We start from the raw sequence: 27363 nt of genomic DNA, 5'->3' as shown, positions 1-27363 counted from the left end.
TAAGATTTCCTGGAGATTATAGAAAGACCAATGAATATGCGTGTTTTGATGTGTTATGTCATTAGACAAACTTGCATGCCGTGCGCGACTATTGATGATCTTGTGTTGGGAGGTGAGTGAAAACCCCTTTTTCCAATTTCCCTGACCATTGTGTTGTGTACACTTGCTTTGAGTGTTGACGTCATTTACTCACTAGCTTAAATTTATTGTATGTGCAAAACACAGGTTTAAAAGTCTAAAAGCCCAAAACTCCCGTGCTGCATATTAATTCACCCGCGTACACACGCATTGCATTCTTAAACTAGCGAGTCTTTGACGTCATTTTTCCTCGACCCAGCTCTCTCAATATTTTAAAAGTGGTAATTGTGGACCAATAAATAAGAATTCCAGTTAAAATAAACAGGTGTATTGAAAATCAGAACTTAAAACTTGGGTAAGTTAGTGTTCAGTTAACAGTTTTTTAAAATCCAAACAAAAAAAGAATTGTTTTTTTAGTCGTAGTACCACTTTAGGCAAGACTAACTTCGTTTTGTTTATACTATAATACTGATGAAGGATGAAAGCAAACTGTGAGTCCATCTTAAACTGTACATAAAATATATGGAAATAAAGAGGACTTGCTGTGTTAGGAAGAAAAAAAATAAGTAATCCTTCACAATACCGAAAGTCTTGTGCGAGGCGTAGATTATTAGTCAGATAATGTCATCAAAGAAATAACATTTTAAATTTGGAAACGGGACGATAGGATAAGCGTGCTGCTCTCATTAAAGATGTCAAGAACAGCGAACAAATGTTGGATATTCAACCTCTCGGGTATTCTCTCTGGTATTAAAGAAATATGCAAATAAATTTCATACCAATTTTGGCGATTGGCTGAAATTTTGTTCCTTTTAATTGGCAGAGTACAAATTCTAAAGTACTATTTTGGCACTTGAAATTTTCGCTTTGGTCTTAGGGTTAGGGTTAGGGTTAGGGGAAGCATCCCTCCTGCAATATGCAGCTATTTGTTACAATGCAATCTTTATATTTTTTCCTCTATCAATTTATTATTCCTTACATTTACAGTTGCATCATTCCACTCTTTGGTCATTCCCACCTCACAGAACCACTGACAGATGTACCACTAGAAGATCACTGCCTAGAAGATGAAGACTTAAGCCCCTGTGATTCTTCCAGGTAAAATCGAATCTTATTTAAACATACTGTGTCATCTTTCTGAACTGTTGAGCTATAGAGATGGATGAGCAAATTATTTAACTGGCTATATATGAAAGAGGATTTAAAATTGGAAGTTGTTGTTTGCACTGGTTATTCGTTATATACAGGGAAAACTTCACAGACGTCTCCATAGTAACATGCTCTTGCCAAATAGCGTGTTTTGGGGTGGTTCCTAAACTCTTAGAATTCATTAAGCCATGCTGAATATGTGACTAGTTGGTTTCATGGTGGTCTTTTTGGTTTTAAGAAGTGATATCTCCTGTTGGCATGCACGGTTTCTTATCAGACTTTGCACAGATGTTTATTGGAACATGCTCTTGAGTCCTGTTGGGGCTGTAGGTAATCTGGAAGTTTTTAGGAATCATTGGCTTTCATTACACTTATATTCATACCCAGTTTGATGAAGACTCCATTACACTTACATCCCATGTGATTCTGACTCCGCAACACCTACACTTAGGTTCTATCCGACTCAGTCTTAAAATCAGCCTATATTAGACTTCGACTGGTGTTTGCCGTTGACCGTTCAAACAGTTAAGGCATGTGTATTTTTACTGGCTAAAATCGCCTCTTATTTATAAAGAGTTAGAAGGACTGTGTGCGGCGTGAAGCTGAGACGTTGAGCAAGAGACATGCACGTGCAAATTGCTTGTTGGAGATTGTAGCGTTTGTTGTTGAGAGTTTGAAGACTTCCAATTTTGCATCCAATCTTCCCGCTCTCGGGAAAAACAAAAAAAATTGAAAAAAAACGAAAGTTCGAAGTCGAAGTTCGATATTCGAATTCGTAGTCGAAGTTTCAATATTCGAAGTTTCGATATTCGGATAGCGGATGCGGATTTCGAATTCGGAGCGAATGATGTGACATTTCGATATTTCGACAGTTCGATATTCGGAGCGCATTACGAAGTCGAAGCGAAGGATCTGCAATGAAAGTTTGAATTAGTAGTTTTGATAGATCACTCCACCACCCCCCTACCTCACCCTACCCTCATCAATCTGGCTGTGACTTATGTAACACAACGTACTTGATCTTATTCGGGCGCTGGGTACTTTGACAAGGCCGACACCACCTACTCTGACCGAAGTCTCTTCAGCTAATCAAACCCAGCGTTTCGCCAGCGCACTGTAAGTCGTTCAATTGGTAGTGATAAGTCAGTCCAGAATCGGGTACACAGGTTTGAACCTGCGACCTCAGTTGGTTAACCAGTTTTCAGTAACTTGTAATGTTCCCACTCACTTACCGTTTGAGCCACCACAACCCCGAAGATTGAAGCGATTTATCTATGCTTTTGATGTAGTTCCTTGCTGAGGAGCCTAGAAAACAACTGAAAAAAAACCCGTCTTAACTGGGGTTTGAACCTCGGACCTCGGCAACACAAGGCGTTGGTGTTACCACACAACTACGCAACCCAGTGCAATGCTTTACACCTTTAGTTACAAGATTTCAAGTAGTTTCTTGCCGAAGTTAATGCGAAAAAAAGAAATCGTTTACTCTGGCCTGGGACTCGAACCTGCAACCTCTGCGTTACCATTCACTCTGTTTACCACTGAGCTAGCCCAACAACTGAAGTTCATAGCCGTTTATTTGCATCCTTGAATTAGACAATTGCAAAGAGCCTGAGAACAACTCTCGTTTTATGTATATATATATATATTTTTTCAAGTCATTGCAGATAAGAAAATTGGCTTTCTCTGGGTAAAACTGACCTTTATTTAAAGACAAAAGCCAAGCCAATGGTGTTGGACGTGTTGTTTGATGGGAGAAAGGCGTGCGTCAGTGCGTGTTTTCTGTGTGCTCATGGATTTTGCAATAGTTTCAGTCATTGCAGATAAGAAAATTGGCTTTCTCTGGGTAAAACTGACCTTTATTTAAAGACAAAAGCCAAGCCAATGGTGTTGGACGTGTTGTTTGATGGGAGAAAGGCGTGCGTCAGTGCGTGTTTTCTGTGTGCTCATGGATTTTGCAATAGTTTCAGTCATTGCAGATAAGAAAATTGGCTTTCTCTGGGTAAAACTGACCTTTATTTAAAGACAAAAGCCAAGCCAATGGTGTTGGACGTGTTGTTTGATGGGAGAAAGGCGTGCGTCAGTGCGTGTTTTCTGTGTGCTCATGGATTTTGCAATAGTTTCAGTCATTGCAGATAAGAAAATTGGCTTTCTCTGGGTAAAACTGACCTTTATTTAAAGACAAAAGCCAAGCCAATGGTGTTGGAGGAGAGAAAGTGCGCGCGCGATGTTGTGGCGCGCTAATGTGGCCTGTTCTCCAGTCCGTTCGCGCGTTAAAAACAAATTCTCCTCAACGCCGGTATAAATAAGAGGGCGGTACTTTTTTGCCGCTGACCATTAAAAGATTGCTGGCTTCAATGCGCTGTTGTTTATAAATAGTTAGAAAGATCGATTACGGCCTTCACGCCAGACGTCGAGCAACAGACATGCACGCGCAACTTGCTTGTTGGAGATCTGGGCGTTTTTTGGATGACGGAGTTTGAATGTTGCATGACGTGTGCATAAATTAGGCGCCATATTGGATCTTTGACGCAAGTTCAAATGTGCATATCTGGGCTCGGTTTTAATATCTTTTCAACCTTTTTACTGTGGTCATGCCTGCATGTCTTAGCTATGCCTTGCTTGTTTTACATCGGTCTTTGACCTTTTCTAGGGCGATTTACGGCTTTCTGATCACAAGCATGTTTTTGAGCAGTTTTGGCGGTTGCAACTGGCTAACCTGAAGCATTTAGTTCTACGGTAAGGCGCCAAGGTAAACGTTATGAAGTTGAAACTTGACAGAGGCGTAGAGGCGAGGGTGAGGTTCATGAGCAATGGCTCCAAGATGCTGCGCGCTTTTCCTTTAGTAACTTTGCAAGGCTCGAGAGTTGAGAAGTGAACTTGAAACGACAGCTGAACAATGTTCCACGGTCAGGCCTCTGGCAAGCGAACGCGATTTCAATTTAGAACTTGTCCTCTGCACCGAGAATTGGGCATACGCGGGGGCGGCCATAACTTGACAGAGAACGGAGAAACCAATTATTTTGGGAACGTTAAGGCAAGCGCGACCATTAGGCCTGTTTCTTTGGAAATTTCTCGCATCTTCGGTTAGCACAAGAGTTTGATTTTCCAATAAAACGAACTTCCAGGCGTTCCAATGTGGTAGAGTGACAGTTTCCAATTGACCATTGTTGACCATTGTTGACCATTGTTGACCATTCCATCAGTTGTTGTTGTTGTTGTTGTTGTTGTTGTTGTTGAAGGTCGATGTTGCGCTGACCAAGGTGCGGTGTCGAATCCATGACCAGAGTTCCATTGTTGAGTAGAGGGTACTGTGCAGTTTGAGCGGGCGACTGTGGAGAGAGGAACATTTCATCAGTTAATTATTAACCATAGACCAACCCACTAGGGCCACCCCAAGGTCCCTTTTTCTAGTTAACATGAACCATGAACGTGAACCTACGGCGGGGTAGGTGAACATCTAGAACACCTGGATTTATTTGGGACATTGCTCTATCCACTGAGCTATCTGAACACCCTGGAAAATTAGCCGATTTGTTAAGGTTCTTAATGAACTTGCTTGCCTAGCAGCCTGGAAAACAAATGAAAAAAACCCCCGTCTTAACTGGGATTTGAACCTCGGACCTCGGGAACACAAGGCGTTGGTGTTACCACACAACTACGCAATCCAGTGCAATGCTTTACACCTTTAGTTACAAGATTTCAAGTAGTTTCTTGCCGAAGTTAATGCGAAAAAAAGAAATCGTTTACTCTGGCCTGGGACTCGAACCTGCAACCTCAGCGTTACCATTCACTCCGTTTACCACTGAGCTAGCCCAACAACTGAAGTTCATAGCCGTTTATTTGAATCCTTGAATTAGACAATTGCAAAGAGCCTGAGAACAACTCTCGTTTTATGTATATATATATATATTTTTTCAAGTCATTGCAGATAAGAAAATTGGCTTTCTCTGGGTAAAACTGACCTTTATTTAAAGACAAAAGCCAAGCCAATGGTGTTGGACGTGTTGTTTGATGGGAGAAAGGCGTGCGTCAGTGCGTGTTTTCTGTGTGCTCATGGATTTTGCAATAGTTTCAGTCATTGCAGATAAGAAAATTGGCTTTCTCTGGGTAAAACTGACCTTTATTTAAAGACAAAAGCCAAGCCAATGGTGTTGGACGTGTTGTTTGATGGGAGAAAGGCATGCGTCAGTCCGTGTTTTCTGTGTGCTCATGGATTTTGCAATAGTTTCAGTCATTGCAGATAAGAAAATTGGCTTTCTCTTGGTAAAACTGACCTTTATTTAAAGACAAAAGCCAAGCCAATGGTGTTGGACGTGTTGTTTGATGGGAGAAAGGCGTGCGTCAGTGCGTGTTTTCTGTGTGCTCATGGATTTTGCAATAGTTTCAGTCATTGCAGATAAGAAAATTGGCTTTCTCTGGGTAAAACTGACCTTTATTTAAAGACAAAAGCCAAGCCAATGGTGTTGGACGTGTTGTTTGATGGGAGAAAGGCGTGCGTCAGTCCGTGTTTTCTGTGTGTTCATGGATTTTGCAATATTTTCAGTCATTGTAGATAAGAAAATAGGCTTTCTCTGGGTAAAACTGACCTTTATTTAAAGACAAAAGCCAAGCCAATGGTGTTGGACGTGTTGTTTGAGGGGACAAAGGCGTGCGTCAGTCCGTGTTTTCTGTGTGTTCATGGATTTTGCAATATTTTCAGTCATTGTAGATAAGAAAATAGGCTTTCTCTGGGTAAAACTGACCTTTATTTAAAGAGAAAAGCCACGCCAATGGTGTTAGACGTGTTGTTTGAGGGGAGAAAGGCGTGCGTCAGTCCGTGTTTTCTGTGTGTTCATGGATTTTGCAATAGTTTCAGTCATTGCAGATAAGAAAATTGGCTTTCTCTGGGTAAAACTGACCTTTATTTAAAGACAAAAGCCACGCCAATGGTGTTAAACGTGTTGTTTGAGGGGAGAAAGGCATGCGTCAGTCCGTGTTTTCTGTGTGCTCATGGATTTTGCAATAGTTTCAGTCATTGCAGATAAGAAAATTGGCTTTCTCTGGGTAAAACTGACCTTTATTTAAAGACAAAAGCCAAGCCAATGGTGTTGGACGTGTTGTTTGATGGGAGAAAGGCGTGCGTCAGTGCGTGTTTTCTGTGTGCTCATGGATTTTGCAATAGTTTCAGTCATTGCAGATAAGAAAATTGGCTTTCTCTGGGTAAAACTGACCTTTATTTAAAGACAAAAGCCAAGCCAATGGTGTTGGAGGAGAGAAAGTGCGCGCGCGATGTTGTGGCGCGCTAATGTGGCCTGTTCTCCAGTCCGTTCGCGCGTTAAAAACAAATTCTCCTCAACGCCGGTATAAATAAGAGGGCGGTACTTTTTTGCCGCTGACCATTAAAAGATTGCTGGCTTCAATGCGCTGTTGTTTATAAATAGTTAGAAAGATCGATTACGGCCTTCACGCCAGACGTCGAGCAACAGACATGCACGCGCAACTTGCTTGTTGGAGATCTGGGCGTTTTTTGGATGACGGAGTTTGAATGTTGCATGACGTGTGCATAAATTAGGCGCCATATTGGATCTTTGACGCAAGTTCAAATGTGCATATCTGGGCTCGGTTTTAATATCTTTTCAACCTTTTTACTGTGGTCATGCCTGCATGTCTTAGCTATGCCTTGCTTGTTTTACATCGGTCTTTGACCTTTTCTAGGGCGATTTACGGCTTTCTGATCACAAGCATGTTTTTGAGCAGTTTTGGCGGTTGCAACTGGCTAACCTGAAGCATTTAGTTCTACGGTAAGGCGCCAAGGTAAACGTTATGAAGTTGAAACTTGACAGAGGCGTAGAGGCGAGGGTGAGGTTCATGAGCAATGGCTCCAAGATGCTGCGCGCTTTTCCTTTAGTAACTTTGCAAGGCTCGAGAGTTGAGAAGTGAACTTGAAACGACAGCTGAACAATGTTCCACGGTCAGGCCTCTGGCAAGCGAACGCGATTTCAATTTAGAACTTGTCCTCTGCACCGAGAATTGGGCATACGCGGGGGCGGCCATAACTTGACAGAGAACGGAGAAACCAATTATTTTGGGAACGTTAAGGCAAGCGCGACCATTAGGCCTGTTTCTTTGGAAATTTCTCGCATCTTCGATTAGCACAAGAGTTTGATTTTCCAATAAAACGAACTTCCAGGCGTTCCAATGTGGTAGAGTGACATTTTCCAATTGACCATTGTTGGCCATTGTTGACCATTGTTGACCATTGTTGACCATTGTTGTTGTTGAAGGTCGATGTTGCGCTGACCAAGGTGCGGTGTCGAATCCATGACCAGAGTTCCATTGTTGAGTAGAGGGTTTTGTGCAGTTTGAGCGGGCGACTGTAGAGAGAGGAACATTTCATCAGTTAATTATTAACCATAGACCAACCCACTAGGGCCACCCCAAGGTCCCTTTTTCTAGTTAACATGAACCATGAACGTGAACCTACGGCGGGGTAGGTGAACATCTAGAACACCTGGATTTATTTGGGACATTGCTCTATCCACTGAGCTATCTGAACACCCTGGAAAATTAGCCGATTTGTTAACGTTCTTAATGAACTTGCTTGCCTAGCAGCCTGGAAAACAAATGAAAAAAACCCCCGTCTTAACTGGGATTTGAACCTCGGACCTCGGGAACACAAGGCGTTGGTGTTACCACACAACTACGCAATCCAGTGCAATGCTTTACACCTTTAGTTACAAGATTTCAAGTAGTTTCTTGCCGAAGTTAATGCGAAAAAAAGAAATCGTTTACTCTGGCCTGGGACTCGAACCTGCAACCTCTGCGTTACCATTCACTCTGTTTACCACTGAGCTAGCCCAACAACTGAAGTTCATAGCCGTTTATTTGCATCCTTGAATTAGACAATTGCAAAGAGCCTGAGAACAACTCTCGTTTTATGTATATATATATATATTTTTTCAAGTCATTGCAGATAAGAAAATTGGCTTTCTCTGGGTAAAACTGACCTTTATTTAAAGACAAAAGCCAAGCCAATGGTGTTGGACGTGTTGTTTGATGGGAGAAAGGCGTGCGTCAGTGCGTGTTTTCTGTGTGCTCATGGATTTTGCAATAGTTTCAGTCATTGCAGATAAGAAAATTGGCTTTCTCTGGGTAAAACTGACCTTTATTTAAAGACAAAAGCCAAGCCAATGGTGTTGGACGTGTTGTTTGATGGGAGAAAGGCGTGCGTCAGTGCGTGTTTTCTGTGTGCTCATGGATTTTGCAATAGTTTCAGTCATTGCAGATAAGAAAATTGGCTTTCTCTGGGTAAAACTGACCTTTATTTAAAGACAAAAGCCAAGCCAATGGTGTTGGACGTGTTGTTTGATGGGAGAAAGGCGTGCGTCAGTCCATGTTTTCTGTGTGTTCATGGATTATGGAATATTTTCAGTCAATGTAGATTAGAAAATAGGCTTTCTCTGGGTAAAACTGACCTTTATTTAAAGACAAAAGCCAAGCCAATGGTGTTGGACGTGTTGTTTGATGGGAGAAAGGCGTGCGTCAGTCCGTGTTTTCTGTGTGTTCATGGATTTTGCAATATTTTCAGTCAATGTAGATAAGAAAATAGGCTTTCTCTGGGTAAAACTGAACTTTATTTAAAGAGAAAAGCCAAGCCAATGGTGTTGGACGTGTTGTTTGATGGGAGAAAGGCGTGCGTCAGTCCGTGTTTTCTGTGTGCTCATGGATTTTGCAATAGTTTCAGTCATTGCAGATAAGAAAATTGGCTTTCTCTGGGTAAAACTGACCTTTATTTAAAGACAAAAGCCAAGCCAATGGTGTTGGAGGAGAGAAAGTGCGCGCGCGATGTTGTGGCGCGCTAATGTGGCCTGTTCTCCAGTCCGTTCGCGCGTTAAAAACAAATTCTCCTCAACGCCGGTATAAATAAGAGGGCGGTACTTTTTTGCCGCTGACCATTAAAAGATTACTGGCGTCAATGCGCTGTTGTTTATAAATAGTTAGAAAGATCGATTACGGCCTTCACGCCAGACGTCGAGCAACAGACATGCACGCGCAACTTGCTTGTTGGAGATCTGGGCGTTTTTTGGATGACGGAGTTTGAATGTTGCATGACGTGTGCATAAATTAGGCGCCATATTGGATCTTTGACGCAAGTTCAAATGTGCATATCTGGGCTCGGTTTTAATATCTTTTCAACCTTTTTACTGTGGTCATGCCTGCATGTCTTAGCTATGCCTTGCTTGTTTTACATCGGTCTTTGACCTTTTCTAGGGCGATTTACGGCTTTCTGATCACAAGCATGTTTTTGAGCAGTTTTGGCGGTTGCAACTGGCTAACCTGAAGCATTTAGTTCTACGGTAAGGCGCCAAGGTAAACGTTATGAAGTTGAAACTTGACAGAGGCGTAGAGGCGAGGGTGAGGTTCATGAGCAATGGCTCCAAGATGCTGCGCGCTTTTCCTTTAGTAACTTTGCAAGGCTCGAGAGTTGAGAAGTGAACTTGAAACGACAGCTGAACAATGTTCCACGGTCAGGCCTCTGGCAAGCGAACGCGATTTCAATTTAGAACTTGTCCTCTGCACCGAGAATTGGGCATACGCGGGGGCGGCCATAACTTGACAGAGAACGGAGAAACCAATTATTTTGGGAACGTTAAGGCAAGCGCGACCATTAGGCCTGTTTCTTTGGAAATTTCTCGCATCTTCGGTTAGCACAAGAGTTTGATTTTCCAATAAAACGAACTTCCAGGCGTTCCAATGTGGTAGAGTGACAGTTTCCAATTGACCATTGTTGACCATTGTTGACCATTGTTGACCATTCCATCAGTTGTTGTTGTTGTTGTTGTTGTTGTTGTTGTTGAAGGTCGATGTTGCGCTGACCAAGGTGCGGTGTCGAATCCATGACCAGAGTTCCATTGTTGAGTAGAGGGTACTGTGCAGTTTGAGCGGGCGACTGTGGAGAGAGGAACATTTCATCAGTTAATTATTAACCATAGACCAACCCACTAGGGCCACCCCAAGGTCCCTTTTTCTAGTTAACATGAACCATGAACGTGAACCTACGGCGGGGTAGGTGAACATCTAGAACACCTGGATTTATTTGGGACATTGCTCTATCCACTGAGCTATCTGAACACCCTGGAAAATTAGCCGATTTGTTAACGTTCTTAATGAACTTGCTTGCCTAGCAGCCTGGAAAACAAATGAAAAAAACCCCCGTCTTAACTGGGATTTGAACCTCGGACCTCGGGAACACAAGGCGTTGGTGTTACCACACAACTACGCAATCCAGTGCAATGCTTTACACCTTTAGTTACAAGATTTCAAGTAGTTTCTTGCCGAAGTTAATGCGAAAAAAAGAAATCGTTTACTCTGGCCTGGGACTCGAACCTGCAACCTCTGCGTTACCATTCACTCTGTTTACCACTGAGCTAGCCCAACAACTGAAGTTCATAGCCGTTTATTTGCATCCTTGAATTAGACAATTGCAAAGAGCCTGAGAACAACTCTCGTTTTATGTATATATCTTTCCTTAGATTTTTGAGTTTTAACTTGTAATTTTAACTTGTACTCTATTTTAAAAAACAATTTATGCTTAAGCTATGCTTTGCTTGTCTTACATTGTCTTATGATCTTTTCTAGGGCGAGTTATGGCTTTCTGAGCGCAAGCATGTTTTTGAGCAGTACTGGAGGTTCCTTACTGATGAGCCTGGAAGAGAACTGAAAAAAAAAAAGAAAAACCGTCTTAGTTGGGATTTGAACTTCGACCCTAGGGAAGACAAGGCGTTCGCCCTACCACCGAACTACACAATCAACTTCAGTTCTCTAGACCTTTAGTTACCAGATTTCATGTAGTGTCTTGCCAAAGATAATTGGAAAAAAAGAAATCGGTGTCTCTAAACTAGGTCTCGAACCTGCAAGCTTTCGATTACCACACACTGTGTGTACCACTGAGCAAGCAGAACAACTGAAGTTCAACGGCGTTGATTTGCATCCTTGGATTACAGGAATCATTTCATGTATATTTTTTGTAATTTTTGTTTACAAGTTCTGTATGGAGGTGTCTGGGTTGTGATTCCAGTGATGTACACGATCCTCTTATTAATTAAGTGACCAGTCATTAGACTGAATAAATGTATTTATCAGGCTTAGACTTGATTTACTCACACATTCTGCATTTAATGACGGTGCCTACGTTATGCGCATCTCAACGTTCTCTGATAAACTATGGTGAAGACCTTAGACAGCAATGACCATAACCAGGTTTCTGACCAGCGGTTTTCATTAAAACGATGGTTTGCTAGGGTGCTCAGTCTCGCGGCCTCACAAAACCTGCTTATGGTCATTGTTATTTAAGGTTTTTCACTCTATGGGTGATGCTTCCTAATACAGGGATACTTTCTGCGTGGTTTAAAATTGGGCAGATAAAGTAGATGTAATATTGGTACTCTAAAAGAAAATTGGGGGCAACCATGCAATTTTGAGAGATAATTACGCTTCCATTTGAGAAAGAACACCATACATGGCTTTGATAGGCTTTTATATTAGTGGATTTCAGTGCTTAATGTAGTCTCTTGCCAAAGGGGGTGAAAATTAAAAGAATAAAAGGAAACTCTGTTAAAGCAGGATTAGAACCAAGATCTCCTGAAACATGGTCCACATCCTCTATCCGTTAAGCCACAGGAACACCAATAGATTCCCAACTGATCTTTGTGAGTCCCTCACAAAGTATCATTAATCCCCATGCCTAGTTTGAGGTTTAGAGGAATATGGCAAATGGCGAAAAACGTTTAATAGTTGTTCTGTATATTTAGCCTGTAGTGGTTACTTACTTACTTACTTAATCACTACCACGATAAATGGGTGAATTGTACGGGTCACATTTACGTTAATTAAGCCCCTTTGGGTAGGACCAGTACTTGGAACACCACATAGAAATCCCCATGGTAGAAACATTCTATTTTTTTTTAATTGATTTATTTCTATCTTATGGTTGTTAAAGCCTATTTTTTTTTTGTATGTTTTTTTTCACTTTTCTGTCGTTGATTTCCCGCAACCGCAAGTCTAATGTCCCATTTCCGGTGTATCGCTGTCACGTGTAAAGGTTTATGAGTATAGGTAACCTCTATTGAGCGGCGAGCAATCTTTCTTTTCAAGCGAAATGGTGACAGGAAGACGGCAATTATAATAGCCTTTAACTGATAACGAGAAGAACTACCATTTAATCTCCATTGTGATGGCAAGTCACAAGCAGCATCTTGGTCTAATTTACACTTGGTTCTGACCAAGGCGCCGGAAACTTGCCACTGTTGCCCTTTTTTGGTTCTCGGTCTAACCGAATTATCACTTGTTAAAAATCAGCGGCCTCGTGATTTAAGTGATATCGATGTCAGCAGATGTACAAATATAACATCTTTAAACGCACTAAATGAATGCAATTTAAACAGTTACCATTCAAGACCCCTTTTGGTCTTAAACTGTAACTTTTTAAGTTGCATGTTAAACCATGTCATATTTGTCCACCTGGCTGCATTGTCAACTTTAATCTACCATGTACAAATGGCACTGTAATTGCATTGCCATGATTAGTACTTTTTGTCATTACATTTGGTTCTGACCAAGCCGCCGGAAACTTGACTGTAGCCATTTTTGTTCTCGGTGTAACCGAATTATCACTTGTTAAAAATAAGCGGCCTCGTCGATTTAAGTGATGTCAGCAGATGTACAAATGTAACATACCGAAACGCAATACGGCTTAACATGAATGCAATCTAAACAGTTACCATTCCTTGGGTCTTGAAACGTAACTTGCTCGTTAAACTATGTAATATTTGTCCAACTAGCTGCATTGTCAACTGTAATCTACCATGTACAAATGTCATTATTCTTTTGCATATGAACGCAATCTTTGGTTTTATTGCTCTCCTAATTAGCGGCACCATCAGCATTAATTCTTTGCGGGGTGCTGCATGACCGGAAATAGCACCGGCCCTTTTCTCAACAATGAAAAGGGTGTTAATTTCCTGTTCTTTACCTCTTTTCAAAGAAGGGGCCAATCAGAAAACTACTGCCTATTGCATGCCCGAGGGCTTAAATCTCAGTTCATTGCTGGGACATTTCACTTTAGTCTCGAGCAAATGGAGGCTCTAGGTAAGTAAGTCCCTTTACAGCTCTTGATAGATCGATCACTGATACAAAAATTGCACACAAACAAGACTGTGCAGTTTCCTTTTCGATGCGTGGTAACTGTGTTCTTTGATAAATGGAGTTCTTACCTTTTCGTTTTTTCTTTCTTTTTTTTTGACAGTAGAAAAAAAGGACCTATTTTGACGAAAGATATCGAATCATAGTTCCAAGAAGAGAACTATGCGTGGAAGTTACTACTTTATATACCTTTACCTTACTACCTATTGAACAAAGCCACTCAAGATGAACATGAACCTGGTGAGTAACAAGTCCTTTTAATTTTGTAGGGGAGTACCTTATTTATATGGGGAACAGATTCAGACGATACCTGTAGGTTAGCCAATCCAGGCGTATTCAGTGGCCGCACTATCGAGTTTGTCGCGATATGACATAGTTACCAAGGATTGTACTGGTATAACCTCAAGTTTTCAAGTGTATTATTTTACACTGTTTACAGAGACGAAACAATTGTTTAGTACCGTTGGTCCTTTTCAAAATACAAACCCCAGTAATGTTATTCAAAATGTCATCGAAAACTAGACAGAAAGTTACATTGTTTTGTTGCATTATAATTATTATTGTATATTTAATACAAAGTTACTCTTAAAAATATAATATACGAATATGATAAGAAATTCTCTAATTAAAACACGATAATATACAGTTTGAAAATTCGGTCAGTTCTGTTATGAAAATTTAAATTTTAGAAATGTTAATTAATTTTTTTTTTACTTCCTGAGCACGATTCCATGTCTTATTGGAGAGCGCAGTTGTCCCTAAATTTCTATTCAGCTAGTAAATGATTCCGCGGGCGTTTTGGTAACCCCGATAGCCTTCATTCCCGCTAAGGGGGCGGCCAAACGGCAAATTTATGAATTCTCTCTTCTTGTCACAGATTTTATTTGAATAAGCAAGCAAGAGCACCTCAACCCTTTTTTGACTAAGCAACTGGTGAGTACAACCGTTTACTTTCTTTATTAAATAATGATGTAATATTCCGATGGGAATCTACGGTCGTGCGCGCCTTTAATTTTTTGTCTTTTGGTTTTTTTCTCTTTACTCCCAACTGTTATTAGGCGGCATGGTTTTTTTTTTTCCCACGCGGGACGGGGTGACTGTTTTCATTGCAACGGATAGGCCCGACTGATTCAGGTGAATTATCCTCTGTTTCAGAACGATAACCCAAGTAACGTCTTGGCACGGCCTTTCCATGTTGTAATTGAAGAAAGAAAAAGTGTTGAAACGTCTCCTGGTAAGCTGAATTCCTTTGTGATTATGTAGCCAGCCGGCTTCTCCGAACCACAGCCAGATTGGATGGCACGGAAGAAATACTACGAAGACTGAGATTTCTGTTTCTGTTATTTTCTTATTTTGTGGGGGGATTCTCTTGAATTTTTGCAATGTCTTTAACTTTAAGTAATCTATGTGCAGTTAGGCGTGGCAAGGAATTGTTCTATAGCTTTCTAGAAGCGAAGTCAAAATTGTTTCAAAGTGTCGGGGACAGTCAGCTTACTTACGCGATGCGTTTTTTAGGTATTGAAATCCTTGCATGTAACCCAGGAGAATATAGGTTTTTCCGAGAACGCATTCCGTCAGATTTTCATCCATTCAGCTTAATTAGCGAAAAAGATTTGCTTCGCCTTCAGGGAGTGCTAACGGCTTTCGGTCGGATTGAAAGCACAACGCCTAATTTTGGTCTAGGGTTGCAATTTCAAAGCAATCCACCCGCAAAATCAGCGTTCTTGGAAAGATCTATTGATCTCGATTTTTCGGGAACAATGCCTTTTTCACAGCCCTTTAACCAAACTAGACTACCACAATGTGCAATCTTACAGGATGTATCTAGTTTTTGCCAATCGCAAGGTAGTAGAGACCATAGCACTGAGCCGAGCCTTGTTGCAAGTACGAATCAAAAACATTCTGACAATAAGGAAAAAATCGAGCTTGTCACGGTTCAAAGTGTGGTCGGCGAGCGGACCTTTGAAAATGAACCGAGCGATGGTACTAGTGATAGACGAAATATTAAAGCGAGTTCTACGTTAGAGGCTTCTATAAGCAATGTCAGAAACCTTGATACCGAGTTTTCAAGCGATAACATTGAATGCACTGAAATTCGAGAATCCGGTTCCAAAGACGACGCATCCGGGCAATCAATGGTCGCTTGCAGTGATAAGAAAAGGAGAGCCAGTTTTACTCTTCTTGAATCAGAAATGTCACCTCGCTTGCTGTCTCACTTGGCTGAAGTGCGTCAGTTTTATTCGGCCAATATAAATTGTAATCGTGACGGGGGGCCTTTACAGAGCAGTACCTTGGACAAAATGTTCGAAAGAATAAGCGCATTTATGTGGTTTTTAAAAAACGTGAAATGCCTTGAGCCGGCGTTATCCTATTGTACAAATCCCCAGTTAGTGCAAGAATTCGTTAATTACATGATCGACAAGCGAGGTCTCAAATCAATTACCTGTAGTCGGTACATATCATCCATCATTAACGTGAACAAAGTACATATAGATTCTCAAGCTAGCGGAGACGAAGATGTTAGGAGCGATAACGAGGAAAAAATAAGAGCCGTGCAAAGACAACTGGAACGGATAGCGAGAAGAGAACGAGTCGACGAGGCGGCCAAAAAACCCCAGTTAGAGAAAGTCGTCTATTCTGAATTACTAGAATTTTGTCGGGAATTAAAATGGGAAGTCTCTGAAAAGACGGGCGTTAACCAAGCTAGAAGTTGTCACGATTTATGTTTGTTACTACTATATTGCTCGGCAAATCCCGGGCGAGTCAAAGAATTCGTTACACTGCGCATTTACAGCGATCAAAACGAGGCCCAATTGAAAGATCAGAATTTTATATGTTTCAAGGAAGACCAGTCTGTTGAGTTAATTGAAGACGCTTACAAGACCAGGTGTACATACGGGCCTAATCGCACTGATCTCACTCCGTTGACATTTCTGACGTACTATCTTCAATTATACCGCTCTAAAATGAGGCCTCGTTTACTTAACGGAAAAGAGCACGACTATTTTTTTGTCAGTCAAAGGGGTGACCCATTTTCTGAGGCGTCCTACTCCAATTACGTGTCAGCCATGTTCGAGAAATATTTCAACGTCAAAGTAACCACCGGCGATATCAGGAAAGCAGTGGTGAATCACTTTTTAACGTTGCCTGAAAGTGGTGACCAGTCTCTCAGGGAATCGTTTGCCACGGTAATGAAACATTCTGTCAGGACGCAAAAACGGTATTATGACGAACGACCGTTAGCCCAGAAGAAAAGTAGGGCACTTGATTTCTTAGCATCTATGGCTTCTCGAGGCCTCGGTGAGGAGTCAGTGGAACTTCTCAGTGATTCCGATGAAGAGGGAAACGTAGAATATCTCCCAAACCCAGGAGAGTTTGTTGCACTAGTGGCAGCCAACTCTACGGGGAGCGCTCCTGAAGTTTTTGTAGCCAAAGTAGTGAGGCTTTCGGAAGACCGAAAATTTGCCATTCTAGCCGAATTCTCCGAGCTAAGACCAGGACGGTACAAACTCAGCGCGGGAAGAAGTTACAGAGAACGTGTCAACGCCCTTGTTTATCCAATAGACATTGTCTATTTGCATTCTGAAGGCGAATACGAACTCAGGACAAGCAAAATCGACATCCATCGTCAGGTGTATAAAAAATAGAACAGTGAATCTCTCTGTTTTTTACTTTTGATTTGCACCGCATAACTGCAGAATGTCTGGATTGCCATCACCACAACCGTTTTGAAAACCAAAGCAAGCGATTTTCAAATTGTTTTTTTTTTTTCCGATGCAACATTTCTTTGATGAAAATTGTCGATCAATTTGAATTAAAAACATTACTTTTTCGGGTTTACATTTTTTTTGTAGTCAGAGTGTACATTTCCTTAAAGACTTTGTAACAAGCCGGCTCAGTGCTATCAAAAAAGAAAAAAAAAGGGTCCTTCATATGATAACGTCGTTATCTCTTTTTAATAAATTTCATTTTCCAAAAAAAAAATTAATCAATGTTTTTTTACTTCAAGATAGTTGAAAGTTACAATAGTTTCGTTTCGTTTCGTTTCGTTTGTAGTTAAATACAGCTTTGTTATAGTTCTTTAATTAAGGTCTTCTAAATAAGTTATCAGTTATCGTTATCACTTATAAGTTATTTCAGAACAATATTTACGCAGTGAACTTTACATCCAGGCAATTTAAATATCATAGGCGTGTTAACTTTACGTAATATAAGTAGAATACAAAGTGTCCATCCAAGAAACAGGTTTAACTCTTTGGAGGCTTTAATTTTCCTTAATTCATGGTAGGCTTTGAATCGTTAATGTAGAAAACAGGAGCCCATGACTAGAAGCCTTCAACTCCGATACTAGGTTTATGTAACGGCATTTTCATAACTCGAGCCATCTTCGGCTTGCAGGAGTAACCATTAGCAATCCTGTGTTTAGTAAGTTATGATTACCTAGAAAGGCATAGTTTCGCGGGAAAATCAATTTAAAATAACTCGGTCTGTGAAAGCGCTATTTCACAAATACAGTGAAAGTTGTAGGCTCCTGGTCATGGGCTCCAGCTATTAGTCAATATGTTACTCATTGAAAAAAAAAAATAGGTCTATTAAATTCAAGATTAGCCGGGATGCTAGTTAAGTGATAAAACAGCATCCCGTTTCAAAGGAATAAAAATTATAGACACAGACTATAAGACGTTGGTCCGTTGGTGTTAGCTTAAAGAAAATGAACTTGTTAATCAATTAGTAGATCATTATGTCGGTTGAGAGTTATTGTTATGCCAGCTACAGTGATTTTTCACAAGTGTCCTCAACTTACTCAAAGGTGTTGAATAACAACGTTTATACGATGATCATAAATAAAACAATTGTTATTTTCTGACATACTTGATTTGTCTTTGAACTCGAAGAGTTGACGTTTTATTGGGTGAGGGGTGGGGGAGACATTGGGCAACAACTCACAATTGGCATGTATTTTGTTCTTTAAGGGACTCATTCGAGCAGCAATCAAATAGAGTTTTTCGTTATACAAATCCTTCTAGTAAAGATTCGTTGTTAGTCTAGAAGGGAGCTTAAACACGCGCGTTTTTGAGACGCGGACGGCAACCGGAATAGAACATTTCGCGTGCCAGGAAAGTGGTATTTCCCAGATTTTTATACTAATCATCTCTCATTGAGAACAGATACTTACTAATGTAAATGTGGTTGTGTGTATACAAATTAAAAGAGAAAACAGCTCACTTCCGGTTGTCGTCCGCGTTTCAAAAACGCGCGTGCTTAGGCTCCCTACTAGTTGCCCTTCTAAAATGATCCGTTATTCGACATCGACAGTTCGTACCCTTAGAACCGTACACTAAACCCTGCATGCCATTTCCTCGCCCTAGACGAGCCGAACACTTAATTCTTTTAGCATTCTCCATAGTTAAATATTACATATAGCTCACCTTTCAAGCAAGACCAAATTGAAGGCAATGACTGGTGAATCTCACTCGCGTGATCCAGTGGTGTTAATAACATCACGAATTTTGAGGTTGAATAAAAAGTAAGAATTGAGCTCAGGGTTCATAAAATTTATTAAATATTGTTTTCTTTTCCAATTTAATAGACTCCTTAAGAAAGGGTTCACCGAAAAAACAAAGGGTTGAAAGTGCGCCTGTCCGATAACTTATGGTCAAAACTACCAGGTTACGCGTAAATTGTTTTTGTTTTGAAATTCAAATTTGCAACGTGCAGTGACGATTTCTATGTCCAATTGATCGCTTGACAATGAAATTAATGGTAAATATTGTCTGATACTAAAATTGTTATCCTTTTTCGAGTTATTTGTGTGCAAAGACGCTCTCAAATGTTTTTTGGTCGATTGCGATGCGTGGACTGGAACGAATGACTAAAGTCATATCGCGTTCTTTGTTTTCTCTCGTTAAAAGACACTTGTTAATTTCAACTGAAATTTTCCTATAGTCTTCACAATGTTTCATATGCGCTAGCGTTGTATCAATACAGTTATAATTATTCCAGCCGAAAAAGTGCGTATTTTAAAAAGGCGTCTTAAGGCACGTCGCAACCCGAAATGCAAGGGGCCTGAGTAAGAGGCGAATGATTGGAGGAGAAAGGTCTCCGCGGTATTTTCAAAATGTAAATACTGTAGCGGACCAGTTTTCAGCGGACAGTCATGGCATCTTCTGGTAAGAGAAGGTTTTTGTTCCTTTTTTTCGTTTTATTCTCTCCCCCTCCTCCTTGCCTCAAGTTCGCGAAAACTACCTAATTAAAGATCAAATGGCGTTCGATCTAGAAATCCATAAGTTCAGGAAATCGTATGAAGAATGTGAGAACAATAATTGACTATTTCTTTCCTAGAAGCTGAGGGCGTGGTGATAATTACGGAACAATGTGAGTATTGAAAAAATTACTTAGTGGGGTTGCCACTTCCTATCCTAGCAGTCAAAGGTCAGAGTTAAACAACAGAAAATAACATACAAGTAAATAGATCTGACTATAATCTTTATTTTTTTGTTCTTTTAGCATTACAAATTCAAACAAGTCATGGTGGGCATAAATTGATTTTTTTGATGTTAATGTTGTGATGAATTTCTGTATTATTAACTTGCTTGAAGTCACTCATGTCCCTGAGGGTCCATACATAAGCCTCTATTAAAAATTCAGCCTTTGATTACCAATCAACACTTCACTACATTTTCTCCTAGAAAACATAACGACCAGTGCACTATTAAATGAACGTAAGTGTTTCACATTGATTAAAACTTGTTGTTCAATTTTTCAAAGTATCTTTCTAAAAAAATAATGCCCACTTAATGTGAACACTTAACACTACATTTTTTCCTACTGTAGAAAACCATGAGATCAGTGTACCATCACATGAACGTGAGTGTTTCACATTGATTAAAACTTGTTGTTCAATTTTTCAAAGTATCTTTCTAAAAAAATAATGCCCACTTAATGTGAACACAAGACTACATTTGTTTCCTAGAGAACAAAGAAAACACTGAAGCATTGAATCCAAGTGAGTATTGAAAAAAAGGGTAGTTAGTGTTTGACTAATTACATTGACATCTAATTACATCGGGCTGCTAAGCGGGAGGTCATGAGTTCGACTCCTGCCGGACCAACACTCAGGGTCTTAAAATAACTGAGGAGAAGTGCTGCTTTGTAATTACATCCGCAAATGGTTAGTCTTTCAAGTGTTCTCGGATAAGGACGATAAGCCGGAGGTCCCGTCCCACAAATAACTTCCATGTTTATTAGTTCCCTATTGGTATTTTAATCCATGTTAAGCGCATGCGATCATTTTGTCATGAAGCATGCGCTATACAAGTTTTTAAGTTGTTATTATTATTATTATTATTATTATTATTCCCTGTGGGCCGTTAAAGAACCCACACACTATTCAAGAAGAGTAGGGGATGAAGTCATGGTGGGCATAAATTGATTTTTTTGATGTTAATGTTGTGATGAATTTCTGTATTATTAACTTGCTTGAAGTCACTCATGTCCCTGAGGGTCCATACATAAGCCTCTATTAAAAATTCAGCCTTTGATTACCAATCAACACTACACTACATTTTCTCCTATAAAACATACAGACCAGTGCACCATTAAATGAACGTCAGTGTTTCACATTGATTAAAACTTGTTGTTCAATTTTTCACAGTTTCTTTCTAAAAAATTAATGCCCACTTAATGTGAACACTTAACACTACATTTTTTCCTACTGTAGAAAACCATGAGATCAGTGTACCATCACATGAACGTGAGTGTTTCACATTGATTAAAACTTGTTGTTCAATTTTTCAAAGTATCTTTCTAAAAAAATAATGCCCACTTAATGTGAACACAAGACTACATTTGTTTCCTAGAAAACAAAGAAAAAACTGAAGCATTGAATCCAAGTGAGTATTGAAAAAAAGGGTAGTTAGTGTTTGACTAATTACATTTACATCTAATTACATCGGCCTGCTAAGCGGGAGGTCATGAGTTCGACTCCTGCCAGACCAACACTCAGGGTCTTAAAATAACTGAGGAGAAGTGCTGCTTTGTAATTACATCCGCAAATGGTTAGTCTTTCAAGTGTTCTCGGATAAGGACGATAAGCCGGAGGTCCCGTCCCACAAATAACTTCCATGTTCATTAGTTCCCTGTGGGCCGTTAAAGAACCCACACACTATTCAAGAAGAGTAGGGGATGAAGTTCATGGTGTTGTGGCTGTCTTCTCTCTGTATATGGGAGGGTGGGTATAGCAGGTCCATAGCAGATGAATAGCTGCCAAAAATTCAACCTTCTCAAACATCTAAATACCAAATAACATTGCTTAGACCTTGTTTGTCTATTTTTTAAAGTTGCATTCCAAAGGACTGACTCTCAATAATAATGCTAAGTAAAATAATTTGACTCCCTCCTGCCTTTATACTTTAATACAGTAATAAAGTTCAACCTTTTTTTTTACTTTACTCACCTTACTTGAGCAATATTTAAATCAACGTTCAGTTTATTTTGATTACATTTATGCTGTTGTTTACTGGCTGTGTCATACTACATTCAAAAGCTTTGCTCCCTTGGGCACTGCACACCTATTCATTGCCTACATTATGGCCTCATATTATTCTTGTTCTCTTTCTATTTGTAATATAAATTGTGTGTACAAAGAATTGAATGGAATGTCCACTTGATTCACACACAAGTCACATTTGAGTAATGACTACTTTTTTCCTAGACAACAAAGATGGACGACCGCCCAAAAGAAGTGAGTATTGAAGAAAAAAACTTACTTATTGCTTGCCATTGCCTATGTTTGCAGACAATATTTCCTGGGAAAGAGAGGCGCAATAGCAAATGTGGCGAATATTGTTCTCTTTCTATTTGTAATATGAATTGTGCATACCAAGAATTGACTTGAATGTTCACTTGATTCACACACAACTCACATTACAGTAATGACTACTTTTTTCCTAGAAAACCATGAGCCACTGGATGGTGGTGGTGAACTGCCCCAAAGGAGTGAGTATTGAAAAAAAAAAAAACTAACTTATTGCTTGCCATTGCCTATGTTCGCAGACAATTTTCATAAGTTGCATTGAAAGGACTCTCTCAATAATAAAATTAATGATGGCATCATGGCTTGATGATAGTTGCTAATCTGTACCCACAAGACAGTATTATATTTAAATTATAAGAGATGCGTTTTCAATTTTGTTGTTTTCAGGATGCTGGAGGTGTCAGGGCATTGGACATCTCCAATGGGAGTGCCCCAGTTCCCGCAGAGGCGGGAACAGGGGAGGGAGGGGGAGGGGGAGGGGGAGGGGGAGGGGGAGGGGGAGGGGGAGGGGGAGGGGGAGGGGACGGGCCCTATTTAGTGGGGGCCTGGGTGGCATAAAAGTATGCTCTGGGGGGAGGGTCAACATTTACTACAGGTAGACTGTGGGATTGAAGTCAAGCTATGTATATAAACAGCCCAAAAAGCACCACACTAGCAGAAATAAATTACTTTCATCAATGTTGAAAGATTTCAACCATTTGCCACATGATGCAAACACTATTATGGTTACAAATAAAATATTACAAGTTGAAGTTCTGAAAAGATGTGACTGTGTTACATAGCTTGACTGCCCACTATATTATCTGTAGTACATTTTGACCCAAAAGGCCATTGTCTTAGGCACCGTTTACACGAACGCGGTTTTATTTGTAACCGCATCGATTTTGCTGCGGGTTACACCTTCCGTTTACACGACATCGATCGAGACTGTTACTGAAAACATGTTGATTTGGAACCGCTGCCAAAAGTGGAGCGTTTTGAAAGTGATGCGGTTTTATCTGTCGTCTAAACAGCGAAACCGCATCGATTTGAATACGGTTACTATTTTGGTGCGAAATTTGCATTGTTCAATTGAAAATAGTGAATTTAGCACCTAGTGCAGAGCTCGCTTGTACCATTTATGACTTGGATTTTCTGGTGAAAACGGATCCGTGTAAACACTTCCAAACCGCATTGATTTTGACGCGGTTTCGAGATCATGAAAGTGTGTCGACGTGAAACCGTGTTCGTGTAAATGCTGCCTTGGAAGTACAATAACAATAATTATTTCTGGCAGCTTCAGTACGGCTAAGACAATGGCCTAAATCTAGAGATATAACCAGAGTTAAGAATAATATTAAACATATGAGCCAGTGCAGTAACTTATATAGTTTTAGCCTTAATATCTAATGTCTGAGCAACACAATAATCATTCAAATGCTAGCATCTGTCCAGAACTCATATTAAATGCATCCTTCATTCAGTTTCAACATGATGCTCTCTTCAGTTACTTTACTGATATCTCTTCATACTTTTGAAAATATGCCTGGAAAAAGAATTAGTTTCTTCTCAGTCTGTAGTAGAAATGAAATGTTTTGCTCAGATATTTCAACATTAAACTCAATTGTCATGTACTTTTTTAGGAGCGCCTGTCGGTTTTAGATGTCATACCCTTATTGTTACCAGTTCATTTGTTTGTATATATTTATCCATTGTTATTCAAGCAATACAAACAGTGATACCATCAGGGCTCACTGTGTCACAGCAGTCACGCCAAAACTCAGACTGCAGTCTGTGCAGACCAGGGGTAAAATATGGTGTTCCCCTCACTATTATTGAGAGCTAACCGTAAACAGGCTAACCTGAATGTCACTTAGGCCTCATTAGGCTAACCAAATGTTATTTAGACCTAATTCAGGCTACCCACATTTTCATTTTGCAGACGGTCTGCACAGTCTGCAGTCTGTGTTTTTCAGTGTCCTGTATCACAACAATATAAAATTACTTGCTCAACTGATTGACGTAAATTATGTTGTTTCATTTCTTTCTTCCTTTATTTATTCAGCTCTCTGGGAGAGTATTGATGTAAAGTTTTTTTGAAACTACCATTAAGTCCCTAGCCTAGCCTGGGTGTTTGGGTAACATTTTGGACTGGTAATCAGTGAAATTCAATAATGATGGATGTACATGTAATGTAGTTTCAAGTCACTAGGGCAAAGTATTAAATCAGCAGAAATAGGTGAACTTTTGCCATATATCTTCTGTTGTGTCTGAACAAGAGGATTATTCAACTGGTAATTGATAATGTACTCTAAAACATATTCCCTATGAAGTAACCGGTACATACTTTTCGAAATGTACCTGAAGAAAGAAATATTGTTTGTTTTCAATGTCAAGTAGAAGTTGCATGTTTTACTATGAGATTTTCAACATCAAACTCAACTGGTTATTACTATTGTTACAGGGCAACTGTTAAGTTCTCTGTCTATTGCCCTAGTTCCAAGTAAGAATAATAATATCATTGTCATTTGCAATGTTTGTACATGTGGAGTCAATTTAACTGGCTCAATATTTAAAGCACTTACTGGCTCAAATGATTGAGGTGATGTAGTTTCAAGTCACTAAAGCAACATATTAAATCAACCTCTCATTCACCTGTATTTGAGAAATTCAGGGACAAAAAATTCATGAACTGTCTAAGAGAATAACAGCACCCTGTCTTGGTAGTGAACATGATATTTTTATTAAACTGGACTGGACTAATGGCCAATGATAACTTTGTACTCTTATACGTGACCCCCGCACCCCCCTCTTCTAGTTCCTCAGCAGTCTCAGGCCAACTCGACAGCCAGGCATTTCTTCTGATTTGCTCGTACATAGTTTGTGCTTGTTTACGCAAATGCCTGAGGGCAGACGCCAAGGATTCCTTGAGACAGTCGGTACAGCCCGTACCAAACTCAAAGAACAATGTTTGAGTTATCATCTGTAATATTATGTCAAGGGGGGAAAGAGAGAATAAAAATTATTGTATGATTGCTGACCAAAGACTGCACTCTGTTTTGTCCCAAAGATTTGCAGGGATCCAAATCAAGCCACAAAACTGATCAATTGTTTAGACTTCCATTAATTTTAAGCTTATACAATATGGCTTACAATATCTACTATTTTTAAAGGTTATAAAATAGGCTTTTCATGAAAAAAATCCCAGCATAAAAACCAAGGACTTTTCTGAAAAATAACTGTAAACAACAAAAATCTGAAAAATATTTGAAAATATTTGAGCAGAAATAGAGAAAAACTCAAAATTATATCTTCTGTTACAGAAAGTTGAAAAAGTAGCCTTTTTTTTAGTTAACCAAGATTTCCACCAAATTTGGCTAAAAAAGAAGGAGCTGTGATTTTTTTTAATGATTTTTCAAAATTATGTATGTCAACAAACATGAAAATTGCATTCATTTAATTTGTATTTGACAATCTGGCCCGATTTTCAACGCAAAAAGGACAGTCCCGGCTTTGTTCATGGCATTCAAAAAACAATTGAAGAAATGGTGGCCTGTGCAAGAATATTACGGACCTCAAGCACCTGCATTTTTGAGACAGCAACGGGAGTTGAGCTGTTTTCCCTGTTAACTTGTCTTCACACAACCAACCACATTTACATTGATTGCTAAGTATCTTTTCTCCATTAGAGATGATTACACAAAAAACCTGGGAGACACCACTGTCCTGGCACGCGAAACACTCTCTTCTGGTTGCCGTCCATGTCTCAAAAACGTGTGTGCTTAAGGAGGGTTTTCAGCTGAGCGTGCACGCGCGTAAGCCACACATGCATTTCTAAAGCTGCTTGCGTCAGCTCATTCTAAATGATTTTGCTCACCTTTTCTTCTAATTCTCACACAGATACATCTGCTTTTCGCAAAAGCTATGCAATTTTTGCTCAAACAATATGATGGTCACTTAAACCCTTATTCGTTGCCATGGTAACCGGTATTTTGAAGGAAAATGTCATGTGAGAAATATATGATGGATACTTAATACACTAGCCAAATTTCGTCTTGAGTTTTGATATAATTACCCCAATTATATATAAGGAGAATATGTTTCATTGTGTGAAAAAAAGAGAAATTATTTGCAGCCTCCCTAAGGCCCCTGTTGTCATCACTAACCTCAATTTCCCGTTGTTCGTTTCTAACTGCCGTTTCAAAAGTGCTTGAAATTGTTTTCCTGACATTTTTCCCACCCTTTAGCAGAGGTTTTGCTATGAATAATCATTTCGAACAGTCCGTAAAAGTGAGAGAAATTTCGCAAACACACCACTCGAAGGCTGACCTTCGAGGACAGTGAGGGCTGTTGTATACGAGCTATTGAAGTTTCCACGCTGAAACTGGGTAGATGATTGGCTAAACATATTCACAATAAACCCACCAAATTTGGAGACAACCGGATGTAAACCTATTTTTTCAGGACTACACCCAACGCACGTGCCCAGTGAAAAATGCCAGCACGCGAACGTTGAAGGCAACACCACTAAAGACTCTCGAGCTATGACCACTCGCGTGATCCCGTGGTGTTAATTAGCTGTTAACACCAAGAATTGCGAGGTTGAAAGAAAAGTAAGAATTGAGCTCAGGGTTCATAAAATTTATTCCATATTGTTTTCTTTTTCAGTTTAGAAGACTCTTTGGCAAAGGGTGTAAACTTACCTGAAATTGAACTTTTCGGTCTTATTCGTTTAAAAGAATCCAGATAAAAAATGGAAGCGCTTAAATATGTAATCACACCAGAAAATTGCCGCTTTTTTATCAGGCTATTAGCAGATTTATTTTCCCAATTTTAAAATTTTCAGTCTGCATGCTACAGTGGTGATTTCTGCACCTAACTGATCACGGCACGCGGAGTCACGCCACGGTTGTAATTTTTTTAGCAGGGTTTCTAAGTGCGTGCTATCTCTACAGCACTTGAAAATCATCGAATGAAACAATCTTTGCAATTGAATGAGGTTTTAGACTCCTGAAAAAAAAAACCGGGAGCTAACAGCTAAAAAAACAAAAACAACCAGTGTCCGTTAATCGTGGAAATGCTTTAATCTTATTGGCTGTAAATGACGTCAGATACACCTTTAATAGAAACCGTTATTTTTTACAATTTCTAATTCAAATGTG

At 39.8% G+C, this 27363-nt stretch overlaps 2 protein-coding genes and 1 long non-coding RNA gene across 3 annotated transcripts; 2 read left to right on the top strand and 1 right to left on the bottom strand.

Moving 5' to 3' along the window:
- The first annotated feature begins 1063 nt into the window (after positions 1 to 1063).
- Positions 1064 to 18257, top strand: LOC138051101 (uncharacterized). Its single transcript, XM_068897243.1, has 8 exons — positions 1064 to 1176; positions 3878 to 3963; positions 6922 to 7007; positions 9478 to 9563; positions 10846 to 13353; positions 13511 to 13647; positions 14285 to 14340; positions 14563 to 18257. Exon 8 carries the CDS (start codon positions 14790 to 14792, stop codon positions 17052 to 17054), a length of 2265 nt encoding a protein of 754 aa, XP_068753344.1. The 5' UTR covers positions 1064 to 1176; positions 3878 to 3963; positions 6922 to 7007; positions 9478 to 9563; positions 10846 to 13353; positions 13511 to 13647; positions 14285 to 14340; positions 14563 to 14789; the 3' UTR covers positions 17055 to 18257.
- A 1296-nt stretch (positions 18258 to 19553) lies between these two features.
- On the top strand, positions 19554 to 24047 carry LOC138053066 (uncharacterized). Its single transcript, XM_068899757.1, has 12 exons — positions 19554 to 19577; positions 19750 to 19782; positions 19915 to 19938; positions 20097 to 20129; positions 20242 to 20274; positions 20381 to 20413; positions 21128 to 21160; positions 21267 to 21299; positions 22121 to 22150; positions 22360 to 22404; positions 22610 to 22669; positions 23845 to 24047. Exons 1-12 carry the CDS (start codon positions 19565 to 19567, stop codon positions 24045 to 24047), a joined length of 573 nt encoding a protein of 190 aa, XP_068755858.1. The 5' UTR covers positions 19554 to 19564.
- Positions 24048 to 24236: 189 nt separating this feature from the next.
- On the bottom strand, positions 24237 to 26541 carry LOC138051100 (uncharacterized). The gene is made up of 2 exons (XR_011132725.1): positions 26368 to 26541; positions 24237 to 25184 (listed from the first exon to the last, which is right to left on the bottom strand). It is a non-coding gene; the product is annotated as an uncharacterized lncRNA (long non-coding RNA).
- Positions 26542 to 27363: the final 822 nt, after the last annotated feature.

The sequence above is a fragment of the Montipora capricornis genome, chromosome 6 (assembly GCF_036669925.1).
Source record: "Montipora capricornis isolate CH-2021 chromosome 6, ASM3666992v2, whole genome shotgun sequence".
Lineage (NCBI taxonomy): Eukaryota > Metazoa > Cnidaria > Anthozoa > Scleractinia > Acroporidae > Montipora > Montipora capricornis.
Note: the sequence above shows the minus strand (reverse complement) of the source record. Positions and strands in the feature narration are given on the sequence as shown.

What these genes read in the sequence shown, in the direction of transcription:
- LOC138051101 (XM_068897243.1), top strand. Translation starts at nt 14,790, where the DNA reads ATGTCTTTAACTTTAAGTAATCTATGTGCAGTTAGGCGTGGCAAGGAA.
- LOC138053066 (XM_068899757.1), top strand. An exon ending in ACAAATTCAAACAAGTCATG is followed by an intron (nt 19,939 to 20,096) that starts GTGGGCATAAAT and finishes ATTTTCTCCTAG; the next exon opens with AAAACATAACGACCAGTGCA. An exon ending in CAGTGTACCATCACATGAAC is followed by an intron (nt 20,275 to 20,380) that starts GTGAGTGTTTCA and finishes TTTGTTTCCTAG; the next exon opens with AGAACAAAGAAAACACTGAA.